The following is a 20926-nucleotide window of genomic DNA, read 5'->3' as shown; positions in this document are numbered from 1 at the left end:
TTTGCTTTTATAGACGGAAATTCATTGAACATATTCCGCACAGCAGTTATGAGTAATGTTGGCTCAGAAAGAAAAGAAACCTGGCTTCCAAATGTCAGGACACCTCTGAGAAGGGAGATGCATGTTGACTACGACTTCGTCTACAATGTGACTTGCAGAAACTTTAATGTGCAGTAACCCTTCTAGTTCTCAGAGGTGCCTCCTGACACTGTGTCAATGACACTAGTCATTTTATAACAGCTTTATTCTTCCTCCAATGAGCCCAGTGACTACTCTCCATGCTTCGAGCCACATACCTTTAGTGTGGAGGAATCGGATATGTCCTAAAAGGTGTGCATGCATATTCTGTTTTCCTAATAGCATCTTAAATCAACTGAAAGGTAATGACAAAACCACACTTTCCTGAGGCAAACTGAGCTGGTTCTTGGAAAGCAAGTATTTTGTCAACAGTTCCAATGTGAATCACTGACACAAGATTCCAGGGACTGTCAGGAATGACAAAGGGGCTCACAACTACATCTCCAAAGTACTAAAACCACGTATCACATTAATTTTTTAAAATTGAAAGATGACAGGCTATGCCGTCTTTTCTTGGCAAAAGATTTGTTTCAAAAATGGTTTACTAAAAATGACTTGTTTCAAGTTTCATGAAGCTACTTCAGTATCAGGCTGAGCAAGACAAAGTACAATCTTTGCATCATAAAAATCATTGGACTATGCAAATGAGCAAAGACAAAAAATAAGTAGTACTCTCATGTATCTGTGGGTTAAAGAGGGAGAGGGGCACCCCTTTCTCATTTAAGTATTCTGACATAATTCTTATCAGCAGAAACTGTATTTCTCTGCAACTGGAAGGAAAACAGTGATTTGATTTTATTTTTTATTTTATTTTTTTAGGCAAGAAATAGATTTATTAAGATAGAACACTTGTGAGAGATGCAAGCAGGCAGGCAAGGAGGCTCTTGAAACTATGATTTTAGAAAATGTAAAAAATATTGAAAAGTACAAAGCAAAAATAAAGCCCTCCTCATATCAGTTGTCTGTTGTGAGTCTCCTTCCTTGTCCTTGACTAGTTTATATTATCCTGATATCAAGTTTGCTTTGGAGAGAAAACAAAATTTTTTTTCCCAAATTTCAATTTCCTGGGCAGCAACAACAACACATTTCCTAATTCCTATATCCGTCTCTGCGTTCCTTAATATCCATCTTTTCCAAGAAGTACTCCCAGATGACTCTAGCCTGGCTGGCATGCTATTTCATCCCACCATACCTCGTAGTCAAGTGTCCTCTTTTATGTGGAAATGAGTGATTCACACAGTGATTCAATTCAGGCCTGAAAGTCTGCCTACCTTCACTCCTGTGAAATAGTCTACTTATTTGTGTCAAGTTCATATGTGGAAGGTTAATCCTAGCTATGCGTATGGAGGAAAGTAAAAAGTCAGACAGGGAGTTCCCGTCGTGGCGCAGTGGTTAACGAATCCGACTAGGAACCATGAGGTTGAGGATTCGGTCCCTGCCCTTGCTCAGTGGGTTAACGATCTGGCGTTGCCGTGAGCTGTGGTGTAGGTTGCAGACACGGCTCGGATCCCGCGTTGCTGTGGCTCTGGCGTAGGCCGGTGGCTACAGCTCCGATTCAACCCCTAGCCTGGGAACCTCCATATGCCGCGGGAGCGGCTCAAAGAGATAGCAAAAAGACCAAAAAAAAAAAAAAAAAAAAAGTCAGACAGCCTTGGTAGGATAAACAGAAATGACTGCTGGCTCTGATGGGTAGGGTAATATCAGACCATGTGGGTAGATGTGAAAAAAAAACAGAGAAGCTCTGAAGGCAAAGTAGGGTTCAAGTTCAACTGAAACACAGGATTAGGAAGGTTTATCAACTACGAAGAAGCAGAAATTAGATGTAAAACAGTGTCAAAAAAACACTAAGAGGAACTAGTGCCAAAGGGAGTATTAAGAAGTGAGTTTACAGTTTAATTTAGGGGTTTTCCTCCCTTTTACTTCTTGTCTCTCTTTGCCATGGAGTTGGTTCGCTTGTTTGTGGGTGGATGCACTAATGCCAGTCCATGCTTCTTTCTTGAGTAGTATGAGATGTGCTGAGATGTCTGCCAGCAAGTAGTGGAGGATCATGAGCTTCCAAGTCTCAAAGATATGTCCTATGAGTATGACCATGGCTACCCAAGGCTGAGCTAGAGCCTTGAGGGATAAAAACACAGGGTCTTCCAGAAGGGTCTGGAATATGCAAACAATGGCCACAACCTCACACACTTTCAAAAACTCCTATACTTTTGACATATCAACATAACGTTTAACATCTCTCATCCCTTGGCCAGCCCTTCTGATAATAATGATAATAGTAGCAACTACTGCATATTGAGTGACTACCCTCTACACACTGCAAGATGATGTTACTAAGTTTATATTACAAATGAGAAAACTGTATGAGCTCTTGAGATGTTAAGTAGCTTGCTCAAAGCCTCACAGCCTATGGGATAAAGCCAGAATTTGAAACTAGACCGACATAATTCTAGAACCCTTGCTTTTAACTCCATTCCAAATCTGGAGTATCAGCAACCACCAGCAGCAAGGCCAAGGGCCCAGGCTAACACCTGAGGGGAAAGCAGTGGAATTCTGGGCATCTTGGTTCCTGGCACATAGCGAGTTGGCACATAACATTGAAAAATGTTACTTACGGCACAATGTTGCAGGACTACTATGAAAATAGTAGATTATCCTGCCTCATGCCTTATCTCTCCATAAGTTATGATGAAATCCTAAATTAACACTGAAATTTTAATTTTATTTTTTTATTTTTTTGCTTTTTAGGGCCACACCCGCAGCATATAGAGGTTCCCAGGCTACGGGTTGAATCAGAGCTATAGCTGCTGGCCTTCACCACAGCCACAGCAACGTGGGATCCAAGCCACATCTGTGACCTACACCACAGCTCACAGCAACGCTGGATCCTTAACCCACATAGCCAGGCCAGGGATCGAACCTGTGTCCTCACGGATACTAGTCAGATTTGTTTCTGCTGAGCCACAACAGGAACTCCTGAAACTTTTGATATAGAGGTTGAAGAACTCTCTGCTCCAGTTATCTTCTCACTTTTGATGCTCAAATCAACACCTCCAGCTCTGACTTCTCTGTAGCCCCCTTCTGTCTCAGGCCATTTTAACTTAATGTGTATCCTTCCATAACCTCAAAGTCAAGTCTTAGTCCAAAGTTCTCTTTTCCAATTTTCCACTTCTACTCATCTTTTTTCTAATTTGCCAGAACATAACCTTGCAATAACATTATACCTTCCCTCTCCTTCACGTTGTTGTTTGTTCTTCACTTCTGCCGAGTCAACCTCAGAGGTGATTCTCTAAACCTTCTTTATTCTGTCTGTAGGTACAGAGAAGCATTAAAAATAGTTTCTATTTGGATTGTTTAGGGCCCTTTTGGTTCAAGGCATGGTAAGTGGATGTTGGTACTGCATATGGAGGAGCTGACGTGCATGCATGTCATATGAGAGAAAGTGGCTGGAAAGGCAAGCCGGAGTCTCATAAACCACCCTGGATGATTTAGACCCATCACAGGTTTTTAAGCAGAAAAGTGACATAATCAAATGTGCATGCTCTAATGATAGGTGATCACACCAGAAGCCAGTTAGATGGTCAAGTTGAACAGTGTATCAAAACCCAAAGGAACTCTGAAAAGAGGTCTTATTTTCCTGTACCCATTTGTAAGGGTTCCATGAAGAATGTGAGTCCACCTACATGTTCCTCCATGAGTGTTTTCCATCTTGGTAGCTGTCACTATTTCACAAGAAATCTCATTATCATCCTCAACATTTCACTCTCCTTTACCTTTCTATCTATAATCAATCGCCAATTATCTGTCAAGTTAATCTTCTCATGTGTCTTGATAAGACATATGTCTCACTTCTTTCTGTCTCTGCTGTCACTATCCTAAGCCATGGCAAAATCATTTCTTGCCTGGGCTACTGTAAGAACTGTCTAATTAATCTCTCTTCCTTCATTTTACCTCTCACAAAACAGTTCTCAGATTACGACCCTCTAAAAGTACAAATCATACGACGTCACTCCTCCTCTGTTTAGAAACCTTCCCTTTTCCCATGACTCTTGGACAGAATATCAAGTCCATAGAGCTCCTCATGGCAGAGCCTCTACTCAGCCAACCAGCCAAATCTAGAGCCCCTGTGGAATTTCTTTCAATTCCAGAGAGGTGTAACATATCAGCCAGGACCTCCTCAAATAATTGACTCTCCACCATTCCTTCGATTCTTTATTGGCAGGACTGCCAATTAGACAGAATGGAACATCTTAATTTGTCCTTTCAACAAAACTTCACATTCATATTTTTCCATTATTTTATCTTTTAGGCTCTGTTCTAGATGAATTCCTCATTTTCACCCTCCAAGTTTTTGATTCTCTCTTTAGCCAAATCCACTACAGAGTTACTCTGTTTATTTTATTGTTTTTTTCCTGTTGTAGGGTTTGGGTTTTTTTTTACATTTTATTTACTGTATGTGCTTTTTTCATTTCTGAGATTTCTAATTGGTTCTTTCTCATATCCGTCTATTCTCAACTTATATCTACCTACTTTATGTGCACAATTTCCTGTTTGTGTAGATATTATTCCCTCTTTTCTAAAAGTCTTCCTTTGAGGATATCTGACACACTTACTTTTAAGTCCTCCCTTGATCTCTATTTCTGCACATTGACCAGAAAGAACAGAATCAGCTAGAGCAGTAGCAGGAGGTGTGATAAGGAAGAACAAGATGCAGGCAAGTTTTCTGAGGTAATTAATTAGATGGAAAAGCTGAAGGAGAGAGAAGAGTCTAGGAAGAGGTAGTTTCAGCTACAGTAAACTGAGTGCATGTTCATGTGCCATCAAGAAAAGGAAAATATAAAGAAAAGTAGAACTGCACAGGTTTGGAAGTAGAAGGAAAAATGAGGAGTGTTTTGAATATGTTAAGTTCGAGGTTCAAGGGACATCTAGATGAACAAGACAAATAAGCAGATAGGTATTTATTTATATGGGTTAGGAGGTCAAGAAAGAGGTGACAGTGGAAATTATGAGCATCTGAGGGTGATGATGCTGATGAATGCTAACAGATCTGAGCATCTGAGGGTGATGATGCTGATGAATGCTAACAGATCTGCTAACGGATCACTACAAATTTGTCCCAGAGTAACGATCCATCTGTAGTCATTTTGAAAATTGATATCGCTTATCTCAAAGCCATTTGGCTATCTTATGATTATGGATAATTTTGATGGAAGGGCAAAAATAGATCTTCATAAAGTCAATTCATAAGGTCTAATAATATATTTAGAATGCAAGGTGGGAACAAGGGAAGGAAAGTTGTTCTCACCAGAGCCTCTCCTTTCATAATTTTATTTAATTGCATCATTAGCCAGAAAAGGTACAAACATCACGTATTTCCTCTGCTCTTATTATTATGACTTTACCACCTATCAGGCCCTATAGTAGGCAAGGGGAACTTGGCCCATGTAGATCATCACACAGTGAATTAATGGAGCCATATCGAATATTACAACTGCACATAACAAGAGCCTTCATCTGACCTGAGGAGTCAGAAAGGACTCCTAAGAAGCCTACATTTCATCTGGGATAGAGGGTGAAAAGGAGTTAGACAAGCCAAGGGGTGGGAATTTCCTGGTAAAGAAAATCACATCTGTAAAGACTCAGAGAAGTGTGCCTTCGTGAAAAGAAGAAAGTCACCTACAATGAGACCCAAGATAGACGGGTTTGGGGGAAGCCATAGTGACTCTAAGCAAAGCTAGTGATATAGGCAAGAGCTGGGGATAGGAGGGCCCTAGTAACCACAGCAAGGATGGCTGGATTTTATTCCGAGTGCAGCAGGGGAGCCACTGAAGAAAACGAGGCTTGGGAGAATGCGTTGGCGGGGAACAAAGAGTGGTGAAGAGGAGGCCAGCCGCAGTGCTGCTGAAGTCACCTAGTGAAGGCAAATGAGAGCAGTGGCAGTGAGGATGGAAAAAAAAGGTGGACAGACTCAAGAACCATTTAGGAGGTAAACTCCCCAGGATTTGCTATTTGAGAGGCTGTGGGCAGTGGGGGCAAGGTTGTCCAGCACCGTGTTGGTGCCATTGACTGACAGCACCCAAAAGTGCAGCTGATGAGATTTCTAGAAAAAAAGAAACTAGAAAAGCATGTATTTTCTTTCCCAGAGGCCGCTTTTATTCCCTCAGAGATCTTCACACACTGCACACGTCTACATACCCCTAGAGGTAAAGTACAAGCTATCCTTCTCTAGAACAAAACATGAGTTTCTGGAGTCCTTCTTAAAGCTAAAATCAACACATGCATTTACCCCACCGCAAACTGCCAGGTGACCTTACAGGAAAATGAAGTACAAAGTGTGACACACACAAGGCTCTAGAAAGGGGAGCCGTCTGAGTCACCCAGTCTCAAGGAAACATGGTTGATAAAAGGCTCTGTCCTGAGTTACCCAATCTGCTCTTAGTGACAGAGTTGGGGGAGGGAAGTCGAAGGGAGAAGAACACCACCCCGCCTACCTAGAAAGCAAACTGAAATCTGCAGTTCATTTTCAGAAGAAAAAGCAGAATGCGAGAGCTCATTCTTGTGCCATTAAACTGGGTTCTCTGCTGCGGGGAGACATATGTTTTCTGTTTTTCCCTTCCAAAGCATGGCAAACGCTAGGATTTTAGGAGGTTCAACACTCTCACATACGAGGAGAGAGAGCTAAAACCAGAAAGGGAAGCACCCAGCACTTTATATTAAAGGAAGTTTAAGAAATAGCTGTTACACTCCCAAATCCAACAGCTGCACAGATCAGATGAGCGATGACAATTCCTGTCCCCACATCACTCTCCCTGATTATGACAGCACAAAAGGCAGCAGTGCAACATCACACAGGCTCTAGCACACGTTTCTTAAGTGGAACCAAAGAAGCTCTTGAAGGTATTACTTACGTTCGAGCTTCCCAAGAAGCTCTGGCAACTAAGAAAAGGCAAAGAATAAGTATTAGGGCCATTTTACTGAATGGAAGCATTGAGGTGCTCCCTAAATATTAGTGGGGGAGCCAGAAGTACCACCAGCAGATTGAGCCAGAAATTTAGAGGACCTCACAACACTGATTTTCTTTTTTTTGCGGGGGGGGTTCTTTTTAGGGCTGTACCTGCAGCATACTGAAATCATATGCTGCCTAGGCTAGGGGTCGAATCAGAGCTGCAGGTGTCAGCCTACAGCACAGCCACAGCAACACCAGATCCAAGCCACATCTGCAACGTACACCAGAGCTCACTGCAACACCAGATATTTATCCTACCAATCGAGGCCTGGAATTGAACCCTCATCCTCATGGATACTAGCATGGTTTGTTACCACTGAGCCACAACACAAACTCCATGACAGTGATTTCTAAGTCTGGATCCAAGGGCATCCGCATGACCACGGAGCTCGAAAAAAACAGGAATCCCCAGGCCTTGAATCACACCTACGAATCATCCTCTCCGTACGTCCAATATGTTTCATATGTGATTCTGATGCAGAACCAGGCCTGGGAGCCACCAATTTAATTCATTCTCAACAGGGGAAATGTGTCCACCACCCAGGGAGACACTGGCCATGTCTACAGACATTTTTTGGTTGTCACACCTGGGGGAGGGGATGCCACTGGCATCTAGTGGGTAAAGGCCAGGATGCTGCAAAAATCTTACGATGTACAGGACAGCCCTCAAAACTAAGAATTATCTAGTTCAAAATGTCAGTAATGCTGAGGTTGAGAAATCCTGATGTAATCCAACCATTCAGGAAAGAACAGTCCAGGAAAATCACATGTTCTTTTCAGTCCTGTAGTGAAAGGGTGGAACCTCGCTTTCCAGAAATTCAGTCTCATTTTCTTGATCCTGTGGGATCTTTTTTATTGTTATTATTATTAGGTAGTAAAATACACAGAACATTAAAATTACAATCACAACTGTTTTTAAGAGTACCATTCATTGGTATTACATACACTCACATTGTGCATTCTATGTGACTGTATCTGAATTCCAAACTCTATTTGGAGCTCGACTGTCATTTTAGTTGACTAGGCTCTCAATATTTAAATGTCTTGGGAATTATGGGCTTTCAGGCTGAAGAGTTAGCTTTAATGCCTTTAAGGAAAAGTTTGCATTATTGGTTCCAGTCCTGCTTGAAACATAAGAAACTTGTTCTATGCTATGTACCACTCTTTAAAACAAATCATAATTGGCTCCTAATGCTTATCCTTATTAAGCAGAGTGCTGAGGGTTATCTCACCTAACTCCACAGCACCAGGAAGCATGTGTGAATATTGACAATTCTTCCTTACAAAGCAGAAGGCTTGTCCCCAGTCACACAGCACTTAGTGACAGCCCAGATTCAGAGTCCAAAGAAGTCTACCCAAAGTCCATGCTCAGCAGCTCCAGGTCAGCCTGCCTCTCCCAGGGTCCATCCCCAAAGAAACCAGCCTTTTTAGGCTCTGTCTCACTCCAGGTGGGTTCCCAGACCACTCGCCATATTTTTCCCTAATGTTTAAGGAGAGACGGTCTTGACTGTCACAGTACAGCATCTCCCTGGAAGTGACGTTGCTCGTGGATGGAGCAGGCAAGCTGGCAGTGGTGTAGGTGTCTGTTCAAACCAAGCTGGTGTTACTGGTAGGAGCCCCTGAACTGAGCCATTAAGAGACGGAGAGACCCAAAGAGAACTACCAAACACATGAACTAAGCCAAAGAAAGATAAATACCACCTACTACCAGTTACATGTGGAATCTACTTAAGAAAAATCAAATTCATAGAAACAGAGAGTAGGAAAGTGGTTGCCAGAGGCTGACGATGGGGGAAACATGGAAGGTTGATCAAAGGGTACGAACTTTCAGCTCTAAGATGAACAAGGCCCGAGGATCTAATATAAAGCAAGGGGGATATAGATGATAATACTGTATTGCATGATTGAAATTTGCCAAGAGAGTAGAACTTAATTGTTCTCATAATGTGTCAATTATACCTCAATGAAATACTTAAAAAAAAAAAAGAACTAGCAAACAGATTTACGATTTCGGTGAAACTGCCTGGGTTTTCGTGTCATCCAGTGCTGGATTCAAATCAATAACTTCCTAACTGTGTGATCTGAGGCAACTCAGTGAACTTCTGAACAATTATGAATTAGGAAGTCTTGAGCCTGCCTCATAAGGCTGTAGTAAGGGGATGGAATACTCCGTGCAGGGCACTTAACACACTGCCTGGCACGCAGTAGATGCTGATTAGACGGCGCATGCTATTACTACTGCTACTGCTACTATTGTTATTACCTACAGAATGAGTATAACTCCTCTGTTGAGCACAAAAACCTCCACGCGCTTTCGGCAATAAGCGAGCTTTAAAAAAGGGCTTGGGTAAATCAAATTTATGCATATTGAATTATATCTTAAATATACTACAGAAATAGGATAGCTGAGGGAATGCTGAAGGCAATCATTCTGCATACACTTGCCTAAAAACACATGCCTCTATGTTTCTTTTAGAAAAATAAAATCCACAGCCATGTACGGGGAGGGCTTGCTCTTGCAGTTTTTTCTGTTGGGAGGATGGAGAACACCAATGTTTTATTCTCATCTTTACTCCTCACACTTCAAGCCAAAAGTAAGCCCACAGAAACAGAGATCATTGTGATGGAGCGCAGGATACAAATGTAGGTACAATCTGGCTGGCCACCAGGAGCATGTAGCCCACTTCAACAGACGTGGGCACGTTAAAAAAAAAAAGGAAATAGCATCAGATGCAGGTTATATTAACGGTAAACAAAAGCTGCGGGCAAAGAAAATGGTATAAGAAATGAGAGGGGTGGAGAAAGCACTGCATTATAGCATAATCCAAAAAGACAGGAGCAGAAAGGAGGCTCTCTGCAGTGCAAAAGCCAGGAGGTAGAGCAGTGGAGGCGGGAAGAGAGGGCAGGAGGGATGCGAGCAGGCTGGTGATAAGAAAGAAACTACATAAGCCGTTCCCTGGTGACCTAGCAGTTAAGGACTCAGTGTTGTCACTGCTGTGGCTCAGTCTCGATCCCTGGCCTGGGAATTTCCACAAGCCACCACCGTGAACTGTGAACACAGCCAAAAAAAAGAAAAAGAAACTACACGAGATGAGACAAAAAAAGTGCATAAATGTGCAGGTCACACTTCTAAACGGGCAGCTTCTACAAACAAGAGGGCACCTGAGAATTACACACACGCACCTGCAGATACCTTGGACCTGGGATAATGCAAAGGGAAATCATGGAAGGACAAGAGGGCAAGCTAATGAATCTGATTCGAGTCTCAGGGTTACTGGAAAACTCAGGAATTGTCCTTGGCTTTTTTTTTTTTAATCGTGGTATGCTATCTTCAAACAAAATCTTTCTCCAAAGCATCCAAACATGAAAACAAGTCAATAGCAGCTGCTGTGGCCAGAGTGAGCATGGAGAGCCTGGCAGCCCACTGCACACACCCTCGTCCTGGAACCACTTGAGAAAGCTCTGCAGAACTAAGGCTGAAAATCATGCATCTCTTCCCATTATCCTTTCCGGGCCTGAACTGAAAGCATAACTGCCTACTCAAGTGATTGACACACACGTAAGAGGGATGATGCCCCCCCCACCACCTGCCAAGATGGCCCAGGCTGGCTTTTCTTGATTAGAGATGAGACCTATCTCCTTGTATGGAGCGAATGGAGTTTGTACACGTGGGGTCATAAATACATCTAATGATCCCTCTTCTACATGAAATAACTTCCAAAAGTTGGTGAGGAACTATCAGATCCCCCTTCTTTAGGTTCACATTTGAGCAGTTTTATTGACCATTTGCTTATATTCTGCAGACAACTGAAGGTTTATACAGGGAAATAATATATCCAATAAACAGAGAGATGAATGGATGACCAGCCAGAGGAGAGGTTGGTGACCAGAGCTGGTATTACTCAGATAGAAATTATACTTAAAGACATGGAACAGAACATGGAATCTGAGAGTCACTGATGAACACACAGACCAGAGGGCTAAGCATTGAGGTTGTGACAGAAAGAAGGAGAATGACATGGAACCATGAAGGAAGCCCATGAAGACTAATCAGATAAAGAGGGAGAATCTCAGAACTGAAGCTTAAGGAAGGGAGCGGAGGGTTTTAACAAGATGTGAATGAGAAGCTCTGCCAAGTGTTACCGAGAGGGCGAGGCCAACCGAGGCAGAGGGAAGACCACTTGATTTAGCAAACAGGAAGGCACTGGTGCCATCAAAGAGGGGCAGCACCAAGGAAAGGAAAATTGTTATACATCCTAAGATTATGTAGATATCAAAGCAACACAGATGACACATACTGACAACACTTAAATCGGCTTGGAATGGAAAGACAGAAAGTAAATTACATACTAGCAAGAGGATTACTAGGTCAAGAGGAGAATTTTTCCACGTAGGTACAGAAGAGCTTACTGTTGAAAGCAGAGGAAAGAAGAACAAATGAAGAGGATATTGATGGGGGCACAAGCCCCAGAAAAGGAGAAAGGACAAGTTAAAACACAGGTAGAGCCAAAGAGATAGGGGTTGGAATGCCTTGGAAAGAGAGAGAGGACACCTCTTCCTCCTCTGCCGGCAGTGGAAAAGGAAGACAGCATGATAGGAGACAAAAGCATTGAGTGGTTTGTGGAGGTGTGCAAATACGTAAGCAGAGAACTTCTGAGACCCAGATAGGAGCAGTGGCTTGCTGGCTTCAGCAGACTCCTTGAAAAGCACATCGGGGCAGGGCAAGGCAGGAGAAACGGTAGGACTGAAGAGCACGTGCAGGGAACACAGAAGCTGCTTCCCAGAATATTGGTGTGTGGTCAAGAGATGGAAGAAAATATCATGAGGGAGTACTAGGGAGCCAGTGAATATTCCATAGCATGAATTGGCTGTATATCCAGTTAGCATGCTCTTATATTACTAGGTGATGCCTCCCTCACACCTGTTGTTTAATTTTCTCTCCGTCCTAAACATTTACCAAGTTAGGCAGAGAAAGAAGGGGAAAGGTGGGAAATTATCCAGGGTGGAAGGGCAGGTCAAAAGGAAAATCAGAGCCTCTCATTTTCCAATTTGATGAGAACTTGCTTCAACTAGCAACAACAATGCCTGCCTTTACTGAGTAATTCACTCTGAACCAGGCCGTGTCCTACATTCTTTTCATATCGTTTCTTTCATCTTCACGACAATCTAAAAGTGGCAAAATTTTATCTTGACTTGACAAGTCAAAGGCGCTGAGGCTCAAAGAGGCTAACTGGGCCCTGACAGTAAGGTGGACTCCAGGGCCCACACCCAGGTTGAAACGTCCCAGCGCCAGGACTGCATCTGTTAGGCCACGCTGCTCTTAGCAGACGCCTCTTGTCAAAGTGCCAGGGCTTCTATCCCTTGACTGGAAAATACGCGGTGCAGTATACAGTAAGTGAATACGAAGAGTGGATGGGGAGCCTTTTTGGCTCCGTGTATCTAGATAACCATCACCTAGGGCCTCAAGTGGCTCCCGAGTTTGAAACCCAACCACAGACAGCGAAGGCGGGAGCAGAGGCCACTGCCGAGAAAAATGAGCTCACTGACAGCTCTTTCAAGAGCCTCACATGATATAGCAAACTCCACTTGCAAAAGATTCCTCAGGGCTTTTCCTACTGAGTGGAAACATAGAAATGTCTCGTCAAAACGTAGAAGAAAGATAAACCAGTCTACTCCAGGAAGACATGCCCTGGATCCCGATGGGCCCTGTTGGAGCATGGCCGAGCAGAACCGAGCCCCACTCAGGAAGCTCCCTCTCCCGGTTATTCATGAATTAAATATATTAAGGACGGGCTTTTTACCAGGCACTGGAGGAACAGTACTCAAAGACAAAGTAACTCACAGGCTCATGACTGTTTCTCATGAGTCCCTGCATGATGCCATGTGGAAGGCCCTTCTATGGACTCACTTGGTGTTCACCAAACACCAGATTGAGGGCCCATCCTCAGCCGGCAGAATCACCATCTCTGCAGCTGGGCTGGGAATGTGCATTCTTCACAAGCTCCCTGGGTGGCTCTCCGGCACTCAAGGTTGAGGAACACCAGTTTAAGACGATAGACAAGGACAACACGCTGAGATAAGTGAAGGAACACTGGAGGTTTGGAGAGGAGATGGGGCAGCAATGTCCAACCCAACTTCCGGAAATACGTTTTAGTGAAAGGGTAGCTCTCCAGGTTAAAAAGCGGCAAAGAGCTTTCTAAACAAAGGTAACGTGCAATGGGAGAGAGGCAGGTTATGTGACCTTTATTTAAAAAGATAGAAGATAAGGAGAAAACCCAAGTGATGATCATTGCTAAAGTCTTCCTCGCTCGTGCAAATACACTTCCAACTCTTGTGCCAACTTCCGACCCAATCAAGAAATGACACCGGACATCAACACTGCCTAGAGTCTCACTCCAACCTCAGCAGCTGCAGGGCAATAAGGGACGGCATTTCTCGTGGTGGACGTCTCCACACGGCGTGACCACGAGGCCTACAACTCAGCCAACTTCTACGTTCAGTTCAGAGTGTGGGAGGCCTGGATTCCTGGGTTTGTGTCACAGTCTCATGGACTAGTGAATCATCTAACTTCTACAAACCTCAATAATTACACTTGTAAATCCAGTATCATCACCAAGAATAGACACAGCAACATCACATGGCTCCTGATATGATACCGCAAGGAGGACACAACATCACCTCTCTGGCCTGTCTGCCAAAAATGCAAAACTTGAGTCTGATAGAGAGGAAACATCAGCGAAACACAAACTGGAGGCCATTCCACAGAAAAGCCGTCCCGTATTTTACAAAACTGTTAAGGTCGCAAAAGACAAAGACGAAGGAACCATTCCACATCCATGGAGACCAGAGAGACATGACAAGAAATGTAATACATGATCCTGGAGGGATAGCAGACTGTGAGGAAAATACCTATAAAGGACCTTATTGGGAACACTGATACAATTTGAATGTGGGCTTTGGGCTTTGAATTAAATGATAGGTGTTGAACTAATGTTCACTTTTCTGGTTTCTCTAAAGAGATTGTGGTTATGTAAGAGAATGATTTTATTCTTACGGATACTGAGATTTAGGGTTAAAGGGATATGATGCCTCTAAATCACCCTCAATCGCTTCTCAGCCTTTTGGCTAAGATCAAGTGTAAATCACCCTCAAATCACTCAAAGGGGGATCTATATACTGCAGAGAGAAAAACAATACAGCAAATGAAGCAAAATATTAATAATTAGTGAATCTGGAAAGAAAGTAGACAAGGGTTCTTGCCATTTCTCTGTATTTAAAATTATATCAAAATAAAACTACCATATGATCCAGCAATCCCACCCCTGGGCATCTATCCAGAGGAAAACCATAATTCAAAAACATACACATGCCCCAATGTTCATCACAGCACTACTTACAATAGCCAAGACATGGAAGCAACCTTCCACAGAGGAATGGATAAAGAAGATGTGGTACATATGCATAATGGAATATTACTCAGCCATAAAAAAGAAAAAATTAATGCCATTTGCAGCAACATGGTGGGACCTAGAGATTACTACACTAAGTGAAGTAAGTCAGACAAAGAAAGACAAATATCATACGATATCACAATTGCATGGAATCTAACCAAAAATGACTCAAAAGAATTTACAAAACAGAAACAGACTAATGATTTTAAAACCAAATTTATGGTTACCAAAGGGGAAATGTGAGGCGGAGGGATAAATTAGGGGATTGAGACATATACATACGACTATAGATGAAATAGTTAGGTAACAAGGGCCTACTGTATAGCACAGGGTGATCTACTAAATTCTGTGTAATAACCTATTGGAAAAAGAATCTGAAAAGGAACAGATATATTATATGGATATCTAACTTACTTTGCTGTACACCTGAAACTAACACAACTTTCTAAGTCAACTATACTTCAATAAAATTTATTTTTAAGAATTATATCAAAAGAAGTTACTTTTCAAAACTATCAGGCCTTGAAAGGCAAGGAAATGACTTAGAAATTATCAAAGACTGGAGAAGACGGAGGAAACACTATGACCATATTACATTGCAGTTGGTATTCCTAGATCGGATTCTGAAACAAAAGAAGGCTATCAGTGGAAAAACTGATAAAATCCAAATAAATTCTGTAGTTTGGTTACCAGTGAGCTATCATAGTTTTGGCAAATGTGCCACAGTTATATAAAAACTCTCTATACAATCCCTGTAATTTATCTGTAAATCTGAAATTGTTCTAAAATAAAAAGAATATTTAAAAAATTATTAAGGTATGCACAGAGAAAAGGACATCGCCAGAAGCCAGAACAGGACACTGATGCCACAGGCCCCTATGAGTGTATATCAGGAGCTGAGGTCTTCCAAACACCACGGGCCATGGCAGAATCAAAAGGAAATAGTTTACCTGAACCACTGACTCAGAATCTCTTAGGCTGGGACCCTGGAGAACATTCGATCAGGTGCCCCAGATGGTTCTGATGAGGCCTCAGGCTTCTGCACCAAGAATCCAGCTCAGCATTTCTCAGACACAATCACTCACAGGAATGCCCTGGAGATCTTGTTAAAATGCACATCGGGGTGAGGGGGTCTGGGTAGAGTCTGAGACTATTTCTAAGAAGCTCCCAGGTGATGCCCAAGCAGCTGATCCTCAGCCCCACCTATGAAAAAGGCACTGGAAAATCAGATCAGCCCAGGACTGCCCAGTATGACTTGAGAGGCCAACTTCTATCCCATTGAAGCCGTTGGTTCTCTCGGGTTGTAGACAAACCTAATCCTGGCAATACTTAGTCTGCGCCAAGTAGTCCCAGTCCTATTTTAAAGTAATGCTCAGAGTTCCCACTGTGGCGCGTCTCAGCAGAGCTAGGATAGGACTCAGGTTCGCCACCCCCCCCCACCCGCCCTAACACACTGGGTTAAAGGATCCATTGTTGTCGCAGCTGCAGCATAGGTTGCAGCTGGGACTCGCATCTGATCCTTGGCCTTGGGAACTCCATGTGCCGTGGGGGGGGTCAAAATAGAAAAAAATTAAAAAATTAAAAAGTAATATTCAACTTGTACTCTCTCTCTCAAATAGCACATGAAAAAAGGTAACAATTGTTGACTGACATAAATATATATAAAATTATTGGGTCATTGAGTTCCGTCGTGGCTCAGTGGTTTACAAATCCGACTAGGAACCATGAGGTTGCAGGTTCAATCCCTGGACTTGCTCAGTGGGTTAAGGGTCTGGAGTTGCCATGAGCTGTGGTGTAGGTCGCAGACGCGGCTCAGATCCCGAGTTGCTGTGGCTGTGGTGTAGGCCAGTGGGTACAGCTCAGATTAGACCCATAGCCTGGGAACCTCCATATGCTGCGGCTGCGGCCCTAGAAAAGGCAAAAAGACAAAAAGAAAAAAAAAAATTACTGGGTCGGCTTTTCTACATTCATGGGTCACTTCTAGAGTCACAACAAAATCTGCCTCAGAGAAGAGTTAAAATGACAATGATGTGCTGGTCTGATGACATCTTTTTTGACAACAATCCTAAAAATGTACCTTTCTTACTTTCATGCTCGCACTCAACTAATTCTGATTTGATCTTTATAATTTATTTTAATGAGTCCTTTGGATCCACACAATGCCATATAAATCTTATAGTGTAGTGGTCTTCAGCCAGATAAAACATTTGACCAGAAAAAAAAGTATAGATCATAACCATAAAATAGTATCAAGGACATAAAAAGTGAAGTTTCCATGGAATCCTACTTTTGAAAATGTAGAAAGCCACCTAGAATCCTGTATTATATGCTTTATGAAACCATAAGTGCACACAAGGTCTCAGTCTTTTTTTTCCTTTAAATCATTTGCTCCAGAATGACAAAAGTAAGCTTCCTGAGATAGCCTATAATCCAAGAGTAAATGAGAGATCCATCATAAGACTGTCGGTACTCAAGCTGAAGGAAGCCTCCACAGGTAAAGCCATTTCAAAAGTCTTCTTGATAGGTTTTCATTTGGTAAAAATTTACTGCGTATTTATTCCATACCAGACAAGATAAGAGAACCCACAGTGCATTTTAATAATAAAATTACAACTGGCTAGAATCCAAGACCTAGCCCCTCTACACTAATTTCATTATCAAGCTGTTAATATGACAAAGTAGCAATATACTTGTTGGCTGCTTCTGCAAAAATCGAAGAAAAAAAGTGATTCCAAAAATTAAGTTTTGTGTTGTCTATGATAAAACAATCCGCACGTGGTCCGGAGCCCCTCCCTGCAAGGCAGGGGTGGGACAGCCTCCACTGTGTCACCTGCTCAAAGCCTAATCCTCTTGTCCCTTCTGCTCCCTCCCTCACAGCTTCAGACACAAACCCTGTACTGACACCCTCCTAGGAGATGCTGGACAACGATAAGAGCCCCATCCATCGCCACTGCGTGTGGAGCAGAAATCAAACTGCCCTGCAACTCCTACCACACAGAGCTTGCAACACAGCCAGAGAGAGAACAGGGGGAAAAAAGAGCTATCCAAAGTCTGCGAAAATGTCAGAAGAGAAGGGAAACTAAAATACCCCCCGAACGACTGCCAGTATTACCAACCTGGTCGATTTCCATGAGTTTGGGGTAGGCGCCCGGCCATTCTATGGCCACCTTGACGATGTCCGCGGGGGGCGGCATTGCAAATCCCGAGAACGTCCAAAGCCGGTGCAAGTGGGATCCTCTGGGGCAGACGGACACACGTGTCTATCCCTAATGCGGAATGACAAAAAGAAAGAGAAGTCGCTCAGGGCAGATGCAGGGCGAATTCTGCTTTATCACTTCCTGTTTTCACTGGTGGTTTAGGTAGAGAAACGGCTCTGGCGTAGAAGACACAAGGCGCCAACTGCACCACTCGGGTAGCTCCTGAGAAGAGGAGACAGAGGAGGAGAAGGGGCCAGTGCCCCGGAGTCGCAGACGCCAGGAGACGAGGCCCTGGCGAGGGACGGCCTCCCGAGTGCCCAGTGGGAAGCAAGGCATGCCTTACCACCCGCTTCTGCTCCGAATGGTGCCCAGGGTCTGAACGAGCTGGGCTCACTCTGCCCAGAAGAGCATGCAAACCCCTCGTGCTCGGCAGCCTCCGGAAGGACAGATTGCCCAGGAAGTCATGGCCAGGAAGCAGTGTTTCTTTAAAGTGTTCTCTGTGTGTCACAAATAGAGCTCCGCACTATAGCAACCAGGATATCAGAAGGCAGGAGTGATGCCCCAAGGTTCACTCACAGGCACACACTCACTCCCTCCCCCAGGCCAGTTCACATGGTGCCCCATCAGAAGCAGATCGACTGAAGCGGCTTGGGGACAGCATTCAGAACAGACTTCGAACGCTCCCTGGAATGAATGGTGCTGCTGACACAAGGGAAGTAAGATCATTCTCTGCCACCTCTCTCTCCCAGATTCGACCGTTTCTTTTAGGATGACTTTTTTTAACTTAACATTTTTGAACAGGTAAAACATGCATGCGATTCAAACCTTGAATGTGTGTGCACGCGTCTGTGGGCACATGTAAAAATGGTGTATAACCTCCTACCTCCCAAAGTGTTGTACCTGCCCGGTAGCCACCTCTATCCTCATCTCTCCAGCAATTCACTCTTCATGGTTTCTTACAGATCCTTCCAGAATTTCTTCATAGATTATAAGGGAAATACAAAAGCATATTGTATTTCCCTCTTTCCTTTATATAAAAAGGGAGTATTCTATACCTAGTGGGTTTTTTGGTTGGGGTTTTTTTTTGCGGGGGGGGGCGGGTTGTTTGTTTGGCCACTGCCCAGGATGTATGGCCAGGGATCAACCCAGTACCACAGCTGTGAGCTGAGCCCCTGCAGTGAAAACACCAGATCCTTAACCCTCTTAGCCACAAGGGAACTCCTCTATACCCTTTTTTTAGGGGTGGTATTTTGTCTTTTCATTTCGTGTCTCTCCCAAATCTTTTTATATTAATACAAATACTGTGTCCTGGCTCCTTCTACAGAGGCATAGTCATTCTTGATACGGAAGTATCCTATCTGCAGAACCAGTCCCTGGCCGTGGGCCACTGGTCATCTCTCACCTTTGTAAACAAGCCTCTGTGAATAACCTCATGCATATCATTTTGTTCATGTGCAAGCATATTTTTAGGGTAGATTTACAGAAGTGAAATTCTGGGGTCAAAGAGCATAGGTAGTTTTAGATTTCGATAGGCATGTCCAAATACCCCTCTGCGTGAGATTTGTATCCATCCACACTCCCTCTAACAAGAGATGAGGCTGCCTATTGACACACAGCCTCACCACGTATTGCACTTGTGCTTGCCTAATGCACTGAAAAAAAGTGTATCTCAATGTACTTCTAATGTCTATTTCTCATACTTCGACCGAGGTTGAACATAAACAGGCAAAGTCCCATGTCCACTTTTGTGTGAACGGTCCAAATCCTTTACACTGTTTCTACTGGACTCCTGGTCCTTTGTAGAAACTGATCTCTGTGTGAAGAGTCTAATCAAACATACACATTTGGTTCTTTATCAGACCAGAGGAGGCCTTGTCAGTTATTATCCCCGATCTCAGTGGTGGATGGACGAGACTAAGATGATAGAGATAGGAGAGCTAATGATAGCAGCCTAACGGCAGTTATAATAACAACACTAGCAGTTATAGAAATAACGTCACCAGAGCCAACGTCACCAAAACAAAACTGCTGCCCCTTTGGTCAAGGAAGATCAAGATAGCCTAGTATGAAGATAATCACTGCTAACCAGCAAAGAGCAAATCTACAGAGCAGTGGTTCGGTTGCTCATTCAACAAAAACTTTTGAGCCCTACTCCGTGCCAGCCCTGTTCTCCGTGCTGGGAATACAGCAGCAAATCTCAATGTTAGATGGCATCTCAAGGATTACGGACAGAAATGAAGAGGGAAGGGGAATCGGAAGCACGTGAGTATATCTGCATGGGAGGGCCGGGCTGCAATTTTAAAAAGGAAACCAGGGGGAGCTTCAGTGAGAGGCAGCATCTGAGCAAAAACCAATGATACGTGAGGAGGCGAGCCATGTGGACCTCTGCAGAAATCATGTCACAGGCCAAGAGAACAGCAAGTGCGAAGGCCCTGAGGCAGAAGCAGGCTTTGTATCTTCCTGAAACAGGAGAGTGCACAAAGCCAAGTAAGTAGGGGCCAGAGTAATGCAAAAATGAGTTTTGATAGCAGTTGAATCATAACTCAGTACATTCTTTCTCCATACTCTTGACTTCCTAGACACGCCTACCATATCTCTTGGCTGTGACTTCTAAGGAAGAAAGTTTATGTCCATAAACACCTATTCAGAGTATAAATTGGCACAATTTCCAGGGGTACATTTGCAGGCTGTAGCCCAAAGCCCTAAAATTCTGTATTCCCTTTGAGTGATCTTGCTTTTCTAGGGTGCTTCCTCAAGAAATATATATATTTTAGGGCCACAAGTGCAGTATATGGAAGTTCCCAAGCTAAGGGTCAAATCAGAGCTGTAGCTGCTGGCCACAGCCACAGCCATAGCAACGCGGGATCCAAGACGCATCTGTGACCCACACCACAGCTCATGGCAACTCTGGATCCTTAACCCACTGAGCAAGGCCAGGGATGGAATTCGCATCCTCATAGATACTAGTCAGGCTCGTTACCACTGAGCCACAACAGAAACACTAAGAAATAATTATTACCTTAACCATAACAATGCCAATTGCTATTTTGGTTATAATTCCCCAAATTTGAAAACAACCAAATATTCAAAAACAACAACTTGTTACAAAACTGTGGAGTCTCATATGCACAAATACCAGCAGACAATCTGTACTGGGACAGACTTTGTAGTCTGTACACTCTTTTATTTCACTTGAG

General features: G+C 43.4%; 1 protein-coding gene across 9 annotated transcripts in view; it reads right to left on the bottom strand.

Annotated features, from left to right (window-relative positions):
* Window positions 1-20926, bottom strand: part of ELMO1 (engulfment and cell motility 1) — a 555188-nt gene that overhangs the window by 437518 nt on the left and 96744 nt on the right. For 5 of the 9 annotated variants that reach the window (XM_021079239.2, XM_085005795.1, XM_021079236.2 and 2 more), the window contains exon 2: window positions 17649-17798. The exons of 2 other annotated variants lie outside the window; for them this stretch is intronic. In XM_021079239.2, coding sequence (XP_020934898.1) covers window positions 17649-17726 — 78 coding nt within the window. In that variant the 5' untranslated portion in view covers window positions 17727-17798. Of the gene's footprint in view, window positions 1-17648; window positions 17799-18072; window positions 18148-20926 lie in introns of those variants that run through there. 2 more of the 9 variants (XM_021079240.2, XM_085005797.1) reach the window with 2 other exon arrangements.

Source organism: Sus scrofa, chromosome 18 (genome assembly GCF_054392235.1).
Source record: "Sus scrofa isolate SSC_HxYL_T2T_F1_AM1 chromosome 18, Sscrofa_HxYL_maternal_Yorkshire_Landrace_v2.0, whole genome shotgun sequence".
In the NCBI taxonomy this organism is placed as follows: Eukaryota; Metazoa; Chordata; class Mammalia; order Artiodactyla; family Suidae; genus Sus; species Sus scrofa.
Note: the sequence above shows the minus strand (reverse complement) of the source record. Positions and strands in the feature narration are given on the sequence as shown.